Raw genomic sequence first — 15,435 nt, forward strand, 5'->3', positions numbered from 1 at the left:
TGCAGGTAATCCTGGCTCGGGCACGCCTGACCAAGCCCCTCTGCACCAACTGCGCAACAACATTGCCCAGTCCACCACAACAACAACACGATGAGCGGGGCGGCTCCACAACGAGATCCAGGCCTCACGTCCAAGGGGCGCCCGAGGCAGAAGCGCGTGCGCACCGTCACCGGCTGCCTGCTGTGCCGGCAGCGCAGAGTCAAGTGCGATGAGCGGCGGGTGAGTGGGAGTCGGCGTGGGAGAGCGGTAGCGCTGACTGACGACCCAGCCGCGATGCACAAACTGCACGCGGCACCCGTCCCGCGTGTGCGTGTACCAGTTCCCGCAGAACGACGAGGCCGGCCCGTCGACGCCGAGCGAGTCGGGCTGGGCCGGCATACAAGGAGTGCCCACTGGGCAGATCCACTCGCTGCCGTCGACGCCTGGGATGCCGCCCACGCCGACACAGGCTCCGGCTCCGGCGCCTCCACCGGCGGCGGTGCCGACGTCGGTCGCCATCGCGCTCGCCGACCGGCCGTACCTCTCGGCGGCGTACCGTGACATTGTGGTCGAGCGCGTGCTCATGGGCATGATGAACGCCGAGGGGCGGGCAGTGGACGTGCTGAAGTGGGTCGTGGGGCGGTACAGCGCTGACGCCAGTCCGTTCGGGAGCAACACTGCGCTGGCAGACTCTCTGCTATCGAGGGTAGGTAGCGGGTTCAAGTTCACCGCTCACCTACCAGTACCCGATCCCCGAGAGGTCACCGCTACGCACCATTATCCAGTGCCACGAGTCGCTGGTGCGGCACTGCTTCACCGAGCTCGAGCACGACGCCGAGAGCCGGCTGGTGGGGTCGACGACGGCGCTGCTCGCGACGGGCCTGCACCAGAAGGACAAGCAGCAGGACCTCGTGTCAAACTACATCGCGCAGGTGCGGGGCAAGCGCATCGACCAGCCCGTGACGGGCAAGCTGGCCGCGAGCGCGTTCACGCTGTACCTGTCGCAAGCGCTGAGCCACGTGCCCGGGCGCTGGAAGGAGACGCTGCGCGTCGGCGTTGAGTGGAGCATGGCGCGCGGCGGGCCGGGCTGGGTCATCGGCGTCGCGCCCCCGATCCCGGGCTACCTCGGCGGCGTGCTCCAGAACGTGCAGCCGCTCGCCATGGCCATGTACTCTGACGTGACTGCGCTGCTCGTGACCTTTGGTGAGTGCCGCCTGCTGCTGCCCTCCCCCGCTGACCCGCAGCCTCGCTCACGGACGGCACGCTGCCGTCGCTGCTGAGCGTCGGGACGCGGCCGTGGCTGCTGGCGTGCCGCGCGCTGCAAGTCCAAATGGCGCCGAGCATGCCCGACCTGTTCGAGACGCTGCTCGGCACGCCGCGGATAATGCTGCCAACGTTCGCGACGGCCGTCTCGCTCGTCGCACGGCGCATCGGGCTCGACGGCCAGCCCGACATGGTCAAGGAGGAGCTCGAGTTCGAGGTGGCGTCGCTGCGCGCCGAGCTCGAGCATGTGTGGCCGGCGCGCCTCGCCGCGCGGCAGGACACGCGCAAGCTGCAGTACGGCGGGCGGCTGTGGCGCCTCGGCGTGCTCATCTTCGTCATGCACAAGGCGCAGCTGTTCGCGCCGGCAAGCCCCGAGCTGCGCGCCACGGTCGGCCAGTTCATCGAGCTCGCGACCGAGGCCGCTGCCGACGTCGGCGACCTCAGCGGCTGGATCTGGCCCGTTCTGCTGGTCGCGTGCGCGGCCCACACGCCCGCCCACAGGCGCGAGCTCGTCGCCTTCCTCCCCTTGCTCAAGAGCGCGATCAACGACCGCGTCAACACGGCCATCTGCGAGAGGGTGAGTCGGGGGCTCGGGCAGTGCTGACGCCAGATCCTGACGCTCGTCTACGCGCACCACGACGGAGGCGACGTCTTCTACCACGTAAAGGACGCGGTCGACGACGACCCGTCGCTCGACATTCTCCTGCTGTAGCGTAGCGTGCTTGCTTTGATATTGTATCCCCTGTTGCCACCTTGTACCCGACTCTATGGCTATGCTTGCATGATTACAACACGTGGGTGTGGGCGTGGGCGCATGGGCGTGTGGTTCTACTGTTATAACTACCGGCTCGGGGAGCTACCTGCTCGGGGGCGCCGACGGCGGGCGCGACGCGGGCTGCGAGCCGGGCGCCGACGGCGGCGTGTACGACGTTGGCTGTGAGCCTGCCAACGGCGGGGTGTACGACGTCGGGGGCTGGGGCAGCGGGGGTGTGCGTGCGCGGCTGGGCGGGGCCGACGTCGGGGCCGACTGCCAGCCCGGGCGGCCGCGGCGCTCGGCCTCCTCCTTGACGTGCGGGGGCGTCTGGGTGCCGTCGCCGCCGTCGTCAATGTCCTGCAGCGCGACGGTGCGCATGCGCTCCTCGATATTCTTGAGGCTGTGGCCGCACGCGCAGTCCATCCACTTGCCCGTCACGTCGTCGGTGATGAAGCGCTTCTCGCAGGTATGGCACACGCCGTTGGGGTTGCCGACGAGCGCGGGCGGCAGGTCGTGCCGCGCGTGCGGGACGCTCGTGAGCGGGCACGTCTGGCACGCCTGCTGCTCTGGCGGCGTTTTGCACGTCTTGCACGGCTCGCTCTGGAACGCGTGCGACTCGTACGACGGGAGCTCCATCACCTCGGGGATGAAGGCGCAGGATGGGAGCACGACGGGCTTCTCGACGCGCAGCACGCGCAGCTGCCCGTGCTGTGGCCGGTCGTACGCCTGACCACGCGCGTCCTCCCCGTAGACAGAGTACCACACCTCGAGGATGAGCGAGTGCGTGACGATGATTGGCGTTTTGACGCTGCCGTGTCAGCTCAGCGGGGAAGAGGGTCGCGGCACTTACACAGGCAAGGTCGAGGGCCGGCCCGCCTCGTCGTTCGGGATGCGCCCAACGCCAGAGAGCACCACCCCGCCAGTGTCGGTCCCCTGCGCCCCTTTGCCGCGGTAGAACGCCGACGTGTCCCGCGTCGGCACGGCCTTGGGCGGGCGCGCGCCCCGGTCCCACACGACGAACGGCGTAGACGACTTGATGGGCACGGCGGTCGCCGGGTCGTCACGCGGCGACGTGATGCTCGCGCTCTGGTTGAGCACCAGGCGCGCATAGTAAATCGTCGTGTTCGGCGACGGGTCGGGGATCGAGACGTGGATCTTGACCAGGCCGCAGATTGTCCACTGCGTCGTCAGCGACACCCTCCCCCCAGCACCTACCGGATTCGACGTCAGCCGCACGTCGAACACGCCAATCCCGCCGACGTCGCCGCGCCGGCGCACATCCAGCGTGTTGATCCCGTTCTCCGGGTCGGGGTTGTACAGCACGGTGATGTACCGGCTCGCCTCGACAGTGCCGCGGAGCCACTGGATCTCCGACTCGAGGTTGGACGCCGAGCCGCCGCCGACGGCCTCGTTCCACGACACCATGAGGTTGGGGAGGATGGTCTCGAGGGGAGGTGTGTCGTCGTCGCCCGCGGGCGGAGTCGCCGCGCCGCTGCTCCCCGCAGGCGTCGACGGCTCGCTCGTGCTCTCTCGCCCGCGCTGGCTCTCGCTCAGCCCCGGCAAAGGGCGCACCGGCGGCCGCTGGGGCGAGCGCCCGCGTTTCGGCGTACCCGCCGGCGAGGCGCCCGGGCTCATCGTCGAGCTCCGCCCGCCCAGGCCCTCGACAGTAGCGAACAGGTCGAGCTTGATCCCGCCCTTCGGGTGCTCGTCGTACGGCCCGAGCCCGAACGGCACGATGATGGAGAACTTGAACCTGCGCGTTAGTGGCAGGTGAGCGGGATCCAACCCACCTCTGCACTCCCTCATGCAGGATGATGGCGCCCTTGACTTCCACGTGCCGCTCGAAGAGCACGTCCTCCTCCCAGCCGCGATCCGGGCCCATGTTGAGCCGGCTCACGCTCTTGAGCGTGACTCGGATCGCGCGGCAGCGGCGCGGGCCCATGCCGCGCGGCACTTCGACCTCGAGCTCGCCCGACAGGTCGCGCCCGATCGTGTAGTCGGGATCGCCGGGGGGCACCATGTATGCGTCTGTCGGGGCGACGGCCGAGCCGCCGGGGTCGCAGTTCATAAACACGCAGCCGTACGACGGGATGTTGATGGTGAGGCGCACATTCTTGCTCTTGAACGATGGCGACGACGTGCGCGAGGCCGAGGATGAGAAGAAGCGCCGCATTGGTGGTGCGGCGCTGTGTTTGGGATTGTGTAATGGACAAAGCGAGGAGTCGAGTCGTTGCGCGGTTGTCGAGCAGCGGGAGTGGCAGGGTGAGTGAGAGGTGGACCATGTGCCGACTGACCAAGCTGAGCTCTGTTCGGTGGTCGGGCCAGCCACGGACCGGCCGGTCATAAATCGGCGGCGGCACGCGTCAAGCGAGGTCACCACTCCGGCGACTCCGACAGGCCGCCAACCGCCGGCTGCGGCCATAACCGCCGTCGTAGACGCCGCCAGGCCACGAGGCGGTGTGGAGGCGGGGGAAGCTGGGCGCCGTGCTCATGTCCGCCTCCTCGCTGTCACCGACTCCACGCTCGCCGCCGTCGCTGCTCTTTTACCTCGGTCGTAGTCCGACTCGGACGCCGCCGGTTCGCGGCTCGGTCACCAGTTGAGTTGCCGCTGCCGCCGTGCCTGAAGATAATAACTCACCGTAACCGCGCTGTCCACGTGGTCGCCTGTTGTAACCGCCGCCTACGCCGCGGCCGCCACTGAAATCATCGCCCCGATCGGCCTACCTACCTACCTCGCCCCCACAACCTCATCGACAACCACCCCGACGTCGACGTCGACTCGTCTCTCCCCCCACCCATGCTGCGATAATGGCCAACGCGACGCCGCCGCTCCTCCTGGAGCTGCACGCTGCCCTGCCCGCCCCGCACCCGTTCACCATCCCCGAGGTGCTCGCGGGCTTCGGCCTCATCGCGCTCATCATCGCCGCGCTGGTGCCTCCCCCAACGCGTTCGGTTCTCCTGCTCCGCTCGGCGCTGGCCCCGGTGGTCTGCGGCGGGTTCGCATACCTCGTGTACGTGGCGATCTTGCCGACGCCGCTGCAGCGATGGGGAACGTCGATTCTCTTTGGTGAGTCGGGGGAAGGGGGAAGAGGGCGGAGGGGGGGGGGGAAGGGGCCGGGGGTGGCATGGCAACGGAGCACTCACACCCCAGTCAACTTCATCCTCCGCACCCTCGAGCTCCTCCTTTTCTACCCGCCAGAAGAAGGCATGTACCGCCTCGTCCCGATCCGCGTGCGCACCGACACGTCTGACGCCATCACGTTCGCGCCCGAGCCGGTCCCGGAAGGATGGACGGCAGCCAAGCTGGCCTGGGCTGCATCGCTGTGGTGGTCGTGGCGCGGCATCGGGTGGAACTACAGCCCGCCGCTGTCACCGTCGCAGCAGGCTCACCCGTACGCTGTGACATCGAGCCGGCGCCAGTACCTCGTCCACCGGGGCCTGTACTTTGCGCTCGTCTTCGCCCTCGAGGACATTGCGTCGAGCTTTATGCGCCTCGGGCCAACAGCATACTTCATGGATGGGACGGTACCCTACGCCTCTCTCTCGCAGCTGCAGCGTGGCGTCTACTCGCTCGCAACGGTCGCACGCATCTGGTACTCGCTCGAGTTGACCCACGTGCTCTTCTCGCTGCTGTTCGTCGCAGCCGGCGGGTACTTTGGCCTCGAGAGCGAGCTGTTCAGCCCGTGGGGCTGGCCACCGCTCTTCGGCAGTGTCGCCAACATGTGGACACACCCCGGCCTCAGCTTCATGTGGTCCAAGGTGGGTAGCAGCAGGAGGGCGTGGCTGATGATCAAGGCGTGGAACCAGTACAACCGGCGTGTGCTTCAGCTGTATGCGTGGGCCGGGATCGGCGAGGGCATGCTGGGCCTGCCTCGCTCTGGTGACGCGGTCAAGCGGCCGAGGCCGAGGGTGCCAAAGGCGCAGGCGATCGAGAGCAACGGACATGGCAAGGCCAATGGCAGCAGCAAACCCGAAGGCAGCGGCAAGGTCAATGGCAACGGCAAGGTCAATGGCAACGGCAAAGTCCACGACAACGGCCTCGGCTACTTCCACACACACAGCCACGTATCGGCCCAAACTTCGTTCAGCGGAAAGTGCACTGCCAACAACCGGACCAGCATTGTCGCCCCGGTCCGGCACGACGCCCTGCCGACACCACCAGACAGCCCGGTGTTTACGCCCATGGAGAGCCCCGTTCCGTCGCGCCGCGCGTCGCCCGCGCTCCCGCTCGCAGGCCGCAGCAACCCGCACATGGCTGCCAACCTGATCAAATCCGCCATCGTATTTGCCTTCTCCGGGCTGCAGCACGACGTCGGTTCGCTCGTCATGGCGCTCGACAAGGTTGGGCGCGGCGAGCCGGTGCGCGCGGCCCAGCTGTTTGCGCTCTCGCCCTTCTTCATGATCCAGCCGCTCGGCCTCGTACTCGAGGCGGTGACCACCAAGGCCTGGCGCGCATTCAAGCGGCGCCAGGGCTACCCGCCGACGGAGCAGACGACTACGCTCGAGCGCGCCGTCGGCTTTGTGTGGACGTGGGTGTGGCTCGGGTGGACTGCCGGCTTTTTTGTGCAGGGCATGGCCGAGTCTGGCGTGTGGCGCTCGTGGCCTGGTGTCGTGCATCCCAGCGTCGTGACGCCGTTGTACCGGTGGTTGTGTTCATAGATGTATAGAGAGTGTTGCGATGCTTGAGACTCACTCAAATACACCCAGCGTCACTGGGTGGAGGACGGGACTCGGTGTTATGCGGTGATTGCCGCCTGAGGCGCAAATTGCCTCCGTCAAGCGCGAGATGCTCCGTGTCGTCTCTGTGGTTTGGTGCCAGTGGGCCAATGGGTGCGACCCGATTCGCAGCGACTGGCAGCCTGGCTGGCTGGGCTGGGTGCAGCAGGGAGTGAGCGACGACCACACTCAAGTGACACCGACTACAACCACTCCTCCCCATCACCACCTCACCCCTCTCCCACACCGGCGCAATGGCCCTCACTCGCATCAACCTCGCGCCCAGCGTGCGCACCCTCGCCTCGGGTGTCCCCGCCGCCCGCGTCGCCTTCAACCTCCCCGCGGCCCACCACGCCGAGCACCACGATGCCTCCGGCCCCCGCGCCGACGCCCCCGCCAAGTTTGCCTCGCGCTTCGCCAACGGCGTCTCGGGCATCCGTACTTCGGGTATGTCGATGGTCGAGCGAGCGGCGAGCGGCGAGCGGAGCGAGCCACGAGCAAGGAGCGATGGCCGACGACATCGACCACGGCGTCAAACGGGCGGGCTCGGAACGCACATCGCACTTTGACATTTGTGTCGGAGTGGGCTCGGGACAGTGTGCAACACTCCGTCCGGTAGCCCGCGCCTGCGTTGTCCTCCCGCCTTGCCATCTGGCGCCATCGTGCCGCCTGTACCGTCGCTCTGCTTGCTCTGCCTGCTCTGCCTGCTGTGCTCCGCGCTCCGCGGCGCAACCTGACCCCCGCTAACCCACGCAGCCGCCCCCACCGGCATCTTCACCGCCCGCCGCATGCACACGTCGACCAAGGCGCTCGCTGGCAAGCACTCGAACGGCGTCCCCGACTTCTCGGCCTACAAGACGTCAAACGAGGGCGCCAACAAGAACGTCTCGTACTTCATGGTCGGCGCTCTCGGTGCTCTTGCCGCCTCGGGCGCCAAGTCGACCGTGACCGACATTCTTTCCAACATGGCCGCGTCGGCCGACGTTCTTGCGCTCGCCAAGATCGAGGTTGAGATGGGTGCCATCCCCGAGGGTGAGTCGGAGGCGTCCGCTGCGTGGTCGTGTTGCCAGTGCCAGTCCTAACCCATGTCCAGGCAAGAACCTCATTGTCAAGTGGCGTGGAAAGCCCATCTTCATCCGCCACCGCACCCCCGACGAGATTGAGGAGGCGCGCTCGGTCGACGTCAAGTCGCTCCGTGACCCCGAGACGGACGAGCAGCGCACCCAGCGCCCCGAGTGGCTCGTCATGGTCGGTGTCTGCACCCACCTGGGTTGTGTCCCCATTGGCGAGGCCGGCGACTACGGAGGCTGGTTCTGCCCCTGCCACGGCTCGCACTACGACATCTCGGGCCGTATCCGCAAGGGCCCTGCGCCCCTCAACCTCGAGATCCCCGAGTACGCATTCGACGACGACTCGGAGAAGATTGTCGTTGGTTAAGCGAGCAAGCTAGCGGCGCCAGCGCGCTGCTGCTGTTAGATATATGCACCTGGGCGGGGAAAACGCCAGCGAGCGGCGAGTAGATGTACTCGGCGTAGTAGAGCTGCGCAGAAATGTGACAACATTGCACGGCGGGCGCCGAATGCGGCCGCGAAGCGGGCGCATGAGGCTGGCGGCACGAGGCAGCAGTACGAGGCGCGCAGTACACAAGAGTGTAGGGAGGTGTGCGTCGGTTGTCTACAAGGGAGATGCTTGTTTCGCAGCCCAGGGCGACAGCGCGCAATGGTGCACACGAACGCAGCGGTGCCACAACCACCCGCGCCGTCAGTCGAGCGCCACAACGAGTGCGACCACACTCAGTGGCCAAGCCACACTGACAGGTAGCGAGCACTCGTCGCAACGTCTTCGCATTGCAATCGGCTGCCCCACCCGGCCCGCGCCACTCGCTGCGCTCGTGGCCCGCCCGCTCTCCCGATGCGATACATGCGATGCAATGAGCAGTGCTAACAAAAACCAACTACTTGGGAACCACGCCGAGGACCAGCGCGCTCTGGCTGAGCGCGGCCGCGGCATTCACGAGCGCCGGGTCGCCGCCCAGGTCCTTTGCGAGCGCCGGCAGCACGTGCACGTAGTATGCGCGTTGTGCGGCCGGGCTGCCGAGGTGCGTGAAGACGCCGCCGAGGACGGCGGCGACCGTCGTGCCGTGGATGCTGTGCGAGGTGGATCCGTCGGGCCTGGTCTGGGGGGCGTGAGTACTGGCCTGGGGCCTACTACCTGCTGCCCGCTGCCTGCGGCCTGCGGCCGCAGCCAAGCCGGCGCGACTCACCTCGCCGCGGTCGTACCGCATGACCCGCTCCAGCCCCCACTTTGCGCCGACGGTCGCGCCAATGTTGTTGAGATGCAGCAGGTCCTCGAGGCGCTGCTCGAGGCCCTGCTCGTCGGCCCTAATGAAGCCGGGGGCGGCGCGCACGCCCTCGGCAGAGTGCAGCGCCTCGTGCAGGAACATGGTGGTGTAGGCGCCGAGGGCGCGCTTGCCCACGAAACCCAGGCGCTCGTTGTGGCTCGCCTGCCCGGCCTCGAGCTCGCTGGGCGTGTACGGCGGCGCGTGGGCGATGCGGTGCGCGAAGCGGTAGCTCTTGTGTGTGAGGATCTGGAGCGCGAGGGCCGGGGGGAAGGCCGCGGAGGGGGGGAGCTTGAGAATGTCGGAGAGGAACGCCTGCGCCTCGTCCGGCGTGGTGGTGCGGGTCCGGCGGGCGACTGGGGGCGGGGTCGAGGGCGAGGGCGCGGCGGCCTCGGCGGCGGCGGCCGAGTAGAGGCGGGCTGTGGGGCGAGCGAGCAAGCGTAGCGGGTGAGCGAGGGGCCGAGGGGATAGCGATTGTCATGGTTGAGCAGGAGGGGGGGGGGCACAACAGCGGAGAGGTCACGACAGAGCAGCAGTCACGGCGTCAGCACACCACACCACACACAGCCATCACCACCCACCCTCTGGTCTCCGTGTCGCGGCGCGCACGGCGCGGCTCGCCGAGGCGACAGCCCTTGACGAGGACATGGTGGGGAGGGGAAGCGGTCGGGGGAGGGTCGGTCTCGGTGGTTGCCGGGTCGTTTCGCGTCGTTCAAGCGCGCGCACGTCTGCTTGTGCTCTGCCGTTCGTCCACTGCTCGCCGTGGGGGTGTGCTTGCTCGCTGCTCGATGTGCGTCGTGGTCGTATGCCACTTGTGTGATGATCCAAAAGTCGGAAAGCGACGACGAGCGACGGCGGCATAATCCGGGGTTAAAAAAACCGTGGCGCCCAATAGGGTGGAGGTGGCGCAGAGGCGACTGCATTAACAAGTGCGACCTTGATACAATGCATAGTGACTAGGGCTACATGCATGGGCAATGGGGAGCAGCATGCAGACAACAACGGGTCACGCAAAACTCCACACACGCATCACGTCCACGCCGTGGTCGTCGGCCAGCGCGACAATCTTCTGCTCGTCAAACGCCAGCTGCCGGATCGCGGGGGGCAGGTCGGAGCGCGGTACCGCCGCCGCGGGGCGGAGCGACGCCGGCGGGGTAGCGAGGAAGAGCTGACGGGCAGCGGTGGAGATGGCGGCCGGGTGGGGCAGGGACGAGGGCAGGTTGTCGTCGTCGTCAGAGTCGGTATCCCCCTCCGAGTCGGGTGGCACATCCAACCGCCGCCGCCGCCCGCCAGGCTGGACCTCGACGAACCCGACCGTCCGGCCGACTCGCGCGCCGTCCTCACCGTCCTCCCCCTCATCCAGCTCCCACACCAGCACGCGGCCGTCGCGCCCGCCCGACACACAGCGCCCCGACGCAAGCGACACGGACGTGACGGATACGGTCGGCGCGAGGAGAGTCTGCGCGTGCACGATTGGTGGCGGGTCGCCCGCCTTGGCATGTGGCGTAGGGAGCGAGTACACATGGATTACGCTGTCGCTCCCCCCAGCGAGGACGCACCACCGGCCGTCTGTGCCGACGCCCACCGCGTCCCCGCGCACGCCGACGAGCGGGTTCAGCCTGCGCGGCCACGCGTCGTCCCGCACTGCGCCGCCGACGCGGTAACACTCGCCGCGGTGGATGGCCCCGGCGCCCGACGGCGAGAGGCTGATGCCGAGCTCTTGCACCGCGACGGTCCAGGACGACGGGTAAATGGGCGTCGAGTACGTCAGTGCTGCGCGGAAGCGGCCCGGCTTGGTGTCGACAGGCGGGAAGAGGGACAGCGCGGCGGGGTGGAACGACACCTCCGAGTGCAAGGCGCGGAGGAGGACCGGCGGGGCGTCCGAGAGGAGATAGACCGACAGGTGGAACCGGAGGGAGCAGGTTAAGAGGACGGGGTAGTTGAGCGCGGCGAGGACGACGGGGTCAGCCCCGGGTGGCGCTCCTCGGCGGCGTGGGCGCGAGCGGGCATTCGACACCGACTCGCGCGTCCAGACCAGCCTCCCTTCGTCGAGCCGCAAGCGGACGACGGCGAAGCCTCCTGACGCGTAGAAGATCACCACACGGGCGGGGAGCGACCCGTCTTCCGCCTGCACCACTGCCTGATCGGCACATATCGCCGTGACGTTGTCCGGCCGGGCGGGGGACGACCACCCCGGCGGCGGGGGGATGATGCCCAGCGACGGCGGCGTCGTGTCCGCCTTCTGTGCCGCGTACACGTGTACAAGCGGGGACGCGGGGCTCGAGGTGCAGATGAACGCCGGGAACAGGGCGAGGTGGTGTGGCGTGTACGGCGGGGTGTCGTCCTCGTCTTCCTCGTGCTGGTCAGCTGGGCGCGACACGGGCGAGGGCGGTAGCGACACGCTGGCCTCGGATCGCGCGTTCCCGTTCGACCTGGCGTCAGCGAGCTCTCCCCCACGCAAACGTACCAGTTGGTCCCTAGCCGCATCATGGCCTTCCAGTCGATCCCATCGTTGCGCACGACGTGATCCGTGGCCAGACTCTCGCGGTCTATTGCCGCCCGCGCGCTCCCCTTGCCCGACGCGACGAGCGCAATGTCCACCGGCGAGGGGGACGGCGACGGCGGTGGGAACGCGCGCGACGGGAGCCGTGCGAGGGGCCGCAGCGGCGTCGACGCACCCGAGGTGCGCGTGTACACCAGGCGCGAGTGGTGTGGGTGGGGGTAGCGGTCTGGCTTCAGCTAGGCCCCGGGATCAGCTAGCTCACCAAGGTACAGCCGCTTCCACAGCTGTGGGTCGAGCGCCATCCTTGCCCAGTGCCGGCTCACGCCCTGCGCGCGCGCGAGGTCGGGCGCGTCGAGCTGACCCAGGACGCGGAGGAAGAGCTCGTCGAGCGCGAACACGCCGGCGGGCGACGATGGGGCCGCCGGCGCGTGCGAGGACCGTCTCCGCTTGCCCGGCATGGTCGATGCGATGTTGATGGCTTATTGCCACCCAGCATCGCGCATCTCGTCCAACCTCCACATGCATGACGCGTGAAGCTGGGTTTGATCACGTGACTCACAGCCAGTGCCACACGCCGGGGATAGCGGCGTCGACGAGTTGTCGAAAGTTGGCGCGGGATCAAATTCGAGGTCGTCCTGGGTGGTGAAGGTGCTATGGTGGTCGTCTGGGCGGGTGGGTGGGTCCTGGGCTGGCTGGCAGGGCCTGCCGCTGCTGGTCCCCTCCCACCCTCGCCGCTGGCCGGCGCTCGCTCACCTTACATTCGCCTCGTCTCTCTTTCACTATCCGACAAGCAAAAATGTCAGTACCCTCGGCGACGACGACGACACCAACGACAACGACACACATGCTGACGCGACCACAGGCCTCCCCAGGTGAAGTCCAAGGCCCAGAAGGCCCTTGCCGCTCAGGCCGGTTCCAAGGCCGGGTGAGTAGTGTTCCAACTCGACGGCGGCAGGCAGCAGGCAAGGCAGCAGACATCAGGCATCAAGGCGACAGCGAGCATGGGCGCGGGAATGGGGGATGGGGACGGGGGAGAGAGGATGCGCCGACACGCGTCGACAACGCCCTGCTGCCGGATGCTGCTGCTGCCTGCTGCTGCTGCCGCGAGAATCTTCAACTCCAGTCGAGCATCTCTGACACCTCGCAGTAAGAAGAAAAAGTGGTCCAAGGGCAAGGTTAAGGACAAGGCCAACAACGCCGTTGCCCTCGACAAGCAGACCTAGTGAGTGCTGGCGATTGTCGCAACTTTTTTTCCCGGCTAACCCACCCCAGCGACCGCATCCTCAAGGAGGTCCCGACCTACAAGCTCATCTCGCAGTCGGTCCTCATTGACCGCATGAAGGTCAACGGCTCGCTCGCCCGCCGCGCCATCGCCTTCCTCGAGAAGGAGGGCCACATCAAGCGCGTCGTCCACCACCACGCCCAGCTCATCTACACCCGCGCCACCGCCGGCAAGGAGTAAACGTTCCACTACGACTACGAATCGTTATGGCAGCGGGCTCGCACACGACCATGTGGCGAGTGCAGGGCATGTAGGATTATGGACAGCTTGCATCAGAGCAGCGCAAGGAGAGGGCGAGGGAGTGGGATGGTTGGGGCTTGGTCACGGGGACAAGGGCGACTCACTACTGACACGGCGAGGGGCTTGGATTAGGATGTCTGTCGTGTCTCGTGTCGGGCTGCTTGGGAGCAGCGGAGCTGGACGCGCGCCGAGACTTCTGTTGTGCACAACTCGTTCGGCGTGGGTGCAGCATAATTTTCGTGTGCGCGCAACCGGCACCGTTCTCTACTTGTCTCTCTCATTACTGCTCGACCTCTCCAACTGTTCGATACGCTGAAACCCACCCCGTCCAACGCAGATGGCCCAAGGCTGATCATATGCTATGGATGCGCATCTGCTATACTGCTACGCTGCTGTATGCTACATGCTTGATGCTTGATGCCCTATGCCATGCCCTACAGCCACGTGGCAACTAACCCGACCAAGCCGCGACTGGCGGAAACAACCAAACCCCTGTGGCCTAGAGGTTAAGGCGTCGAGCTTTTACGCATCCTCCAACCTCTTGGAGAAGTGTATGACTCGAGGATCGCGGGTTCGAATCCCGCCGGGGGTTGGCTATGGGCGACAGAAGCATGAGCTGCAGAAGATCGTCGTTTTTGCCCGCGCCCCATTGTTCCTGTGGAACGGCCTCCAAGGCCTCTCGACTACCGACTTATCCCCTCACGCCAACATTCGCCTTGGGCCGCTTGGCGAGGTACTGCCACACCTCGTCGCCGACATGGCTCATTGCCGCGCGCACCTCGTCGCCCTCGGCGCCGCTCTGCACCATTACGGGCCGGCCGGCATCGCCACCGTCGCTCACAGAGGTGACAAGTGGCACCTTGCCTGGGGTGGCACGTCAGCTGTTGCCACTCGCGCAATGCAGCTCCACCCACCAAGGACGTCCAAGCCAAGCTCACTCGCCGCAGCGGTAAACTTGTCCGAGCTGCCAAACAACTCATGGGGCGTGTCACACGAGCCGCACTTGAAATGCGACATGTTGAGCAAGAGGCCGATGATCTGTGGCGCCAAGTCAGCGGCCTCGCTCGCCCGCAGCCCGCGTCCGTACTTACCGGCACGCCAACCTTCTGGAACATGGCCACGCCCTTACGCGCGTCGATAAGCGCCACGTCCTGTGGTGTCGAGACGATGACGGCGCCTGGTGTGTCAGCTGGACCTTCCACGCAGTTCGCAGCAGACATACCATCCACAACAACAAGCTGCCCCAGGCTCAGCTGCACGTCACCAGTGCCCGGCGGCATGTCGATAACGAGCGCGTCGAGGTCGCCTCCCTGTGCCCAGTCGACGTCGAAGAGCAGCTGCTGGACCGCCTTTTGCACCATGAGACCGCGCCAGACAACCGGCTGGTTGGGGTCGGGGGCTAAGGCGTTAGTTTAGACAACGGACTCGCCAACGCACGCAGCAGGTACCCGATGGACATGGTCTTGATGCCATGGTTTTGCAACGGGATGAGCTTGTTCGCTGGGGATATCAGTCAGCATGCATTTAGATCTCCGAAACACACGGTATCCAGCAGTAGATCCACTCGCCACTCACCATCGTTCATTTCGGGCTCGCCGGCACGATCGAGGCCCATGAGGAGGGGGACACTAGGGCCAAAGATGTCGAGGTCCAGCAGCCCGATGCGCGCCGGACGGCCAAGCGCCTCAGGTGACGTCTTGGCGAGGGCGAGGGCGAGATTCGCTGCATGCAAGGTCAGTGAAACATGCTCCACTTGTGACGTGGGAGGTGGAGGGAGGAGGCTGAGGTTGCGTACCTGCGACGGTGCTCTTGCCGACTCCGCCTTTTCCGGACGCGACAACTACGACATGGTTTACACCGCGAATACCGCTCTTTTGAGGAGGTCCGGCGGCACGGCGGGGGATCCTTGGCGCTGGGTTTGCCTCGCGCTTTGGGATGCCCTGCGTGCCGTTAGCATTTGCGGAGAATACGGAGCTCCAAGACGTACCAACGGGTTCTCGTGTCGCAGAGTCGCAGAGGAATGCAGTCGTCTGCGCTGTTGCTGTCGTTGTTGTGACGTTGAGGCTGAAGACGACCAAGTCGGGTTAATCGGGGCGGCGGGTCGATGGCGCAACGCTAATGCGCAAGCAGCCGTGGCTCGCGGAGCCGAGAGAGGTTGCTGGGAGACGCGGGCAACGAGCGTCGAGAGCGCCGGAGTGCGCTGCAGAGCTGCGTGCATGTTTAAACTTTGCTGGGGGCCGAGGCGCAAAGACAAAGGAGGACAAAAGGGGGGATGGACGACGAGGGAGATGGTCGAGCAAGATTGAAATAATTGTTAATAGTGACGCGCGTCCAAGTCGAGCGGAGTCAACCACCCACCC

General features: G+C 66.6%; 8 protein-coding genes and 1 non-coding gene across 9 annotated transcripts; 5 read left to right on the forward strand and 4 right to left on the reverse strand.

Annotated features, from left to right (window-relative positions):
- Window positions 1–90: 90 nt before the first annotated feature.
- Window positions 91–1,954, forward strand: Q8F55_000950 (uncharacterized protein; the record flags this gene model as incomplete). The annotated part of the gene is made up of 6 exons (XM_069349599.1): window positions 91–219; window positions 269–606; window positions 640–685; window positions 723–1,182; window positions 1,224–1,819; window positions 1,853–1,954. The coding sequence occupies 6 exons, from the start codon at window positions 91–93 to the stop codon at window positions 1,952–1,954; spliced, it is 1,671 nt and encodes a 556-aa protein (XP_069213143.1).
- Window positions 1,955–2,098: 144 nt separating this feature from the next.
- Q8F55_000951 (uncharacterized protein) lies at window positions 2,099–4,169 on the reverse strand (the record flags this gene model as incomplete). Its single annotated transcript, XM_069349600.1, has 4 exons — window positions 2,099–2,804; window positions 2,847–3,175; window positions 3,212–3,749; window positions 3,787–4,169. The coding sequence occupies 4 exons, from the start codon at window positions 4,167–4,169 to the stop codon at window positions 2,099–2,101; spliced, it is 1,956 nt and encodes a 651-aa protein (XP_069213144.1).
- A 635-nt stretch (window positions 4,170–4,804) lies between these two features.
- On the forward strand, window positions 4,805–6,655 carry Q8F55_000952 (uncharacterized protein; the record flags this gene model as incomplete). The annotated part of the gene is made up of 2 exons (XM_069349601.1): window positions 4,805–5,063; window positions 5,148–6,655. The coding sequence occupies 2 exons, from the start codon at window positions 4,805–4,807 to the stop codon at window positions 6,653–6,655; spliced, it is 1,767 nt and encodes a 588-aa protein (XP_069213145.1).
- A 311-nt stretch (window positions 6,656–6,966) lies between these two features.
- On the forward strand, window positions 6,967–8,149 carry RIP1 (Cytochrome b-c1 complex subunit Rieske, mitochondrial; the record flags this gene model as incomplete). Its single annotated transcript, XM_069349602.1, has 3 exons — window positions 6,967–7,159; window positions 7,469–7,744; window positions 7,806–8,149. The coding sequence occupies 3 exons, from the start codon at window positions 6,967–6,969 to the stop codon at window positions 8,147–8,149; spliced, it is 813 nt and encodes a 270-aa protein (XP_069213146.1).
- A 517-nt stretch (window positions 8,150–8,666) lies between these two features.
- On the reverse strand, window positions 8,667–9,698 carry Q8F55_000954 (mitochondrial 54S ribosomal protein mL57; the record flags this gene model as incomplete). Its single annotated transcript, XM_069349603.1, has 3 exons — window positions 8,667–8,888; window positions 8,976–9,469; window positions 9,632–9,698. 3 exons carry the CDS (start codon window positions 9,696–9,698, stop codon window positions 8,667–8,669), a joined length of 783 nt encoding a protein of 260 aa, XP_069213147.1.
- A 358-nt stretch (window positions 9,699–10,056) lies between these two features.
- Q8F55_000955 (uncharacterized protein) lies at window positions 10,057–12,011 on the reverse strand (the record flags this gene model as incomplete). The annotated part of the gene is made up of 3 exons (XM_069349604.1): window positions 10,057–11,482; window positions 11,518–11,779; window positions 11,816–12,011. 3 exons carry the CDS (start codon window positions 12,009–12,011, stop codon window positions 10,057–10,059), a joined length of 1,884 nt encoding a protein of 627 aa, XP_069213148.1.
- A 195-nt stretch (window positions 12,012–12,206) lies between these two features.
- On the forward strand, window positions 12,207–13,015 carry RPS25 (40S ribosomal protein eS25; the record flags this gene model as incomplete). The annotated part of the gene is made up of 5 exons (XM_069349605.1): window positions 12,207–12,225; window positions 12,345–12,351; window positions 12,416–12,478; window positions 12,701–12,775; window positions 12,826–13,015. 5 exons carry the CDS (start codon window positions 12,207–12,209, stop codon window positions 13,013–13,015), a joined length of 354 nt encoding a protein of 117 aa, XP_069213149.1.
- A 548-nt stretch (window positions 13,016–13,563) lies between these two features.
- Window positions 13,564–13,667, forward strand: Q8F55_000957. The gene has a single exon. It is a non-coding gene; the product is annotated as a tRNA-Lys (tRNA).
- A 99-nt stretch (window positions 13,668–13,766) lies between these two features.
- Window positions 13,767–15,293, reverse strand: Q8F55_000958 (uncharacterized protein; the record flags this gene model as incomplete). Its single annotated transcript, XM_069349606.1, has 8 exons — window positions 13,767–13,939; window positions 13,990–14,113; window positions 14,167–14,252; window positions 14,298–14,474; window positions 14,513–14,575; window positions 14,651–14,797; window positions 14,871–15,015; window positions 15,063–15,293. 8 exons carry the CDS (start codon window positions 15,291–15,293, stop codon window positions 13,767–13,769), a joined length of 1,146 nt encoding a protein of 381 aa, XP_069213150.1.
- Between the last annotated feature and the right edge of the window lie 142 nt (window positions 15,294–15,435).

This window comes from Vanrija albida, assembly GCF_041260175.1.
Source record: "Vanrija albida strain AlHP1 chromosome Unknown contig_1, whole genome shotgun sequence".
Lineage (NCBI taxonomy): Eukaryota > Fungi > Basidiomycota > Tremellomycetes > Trichosporonales > Trichosporonaceae > Vanrija > Vanrija albida.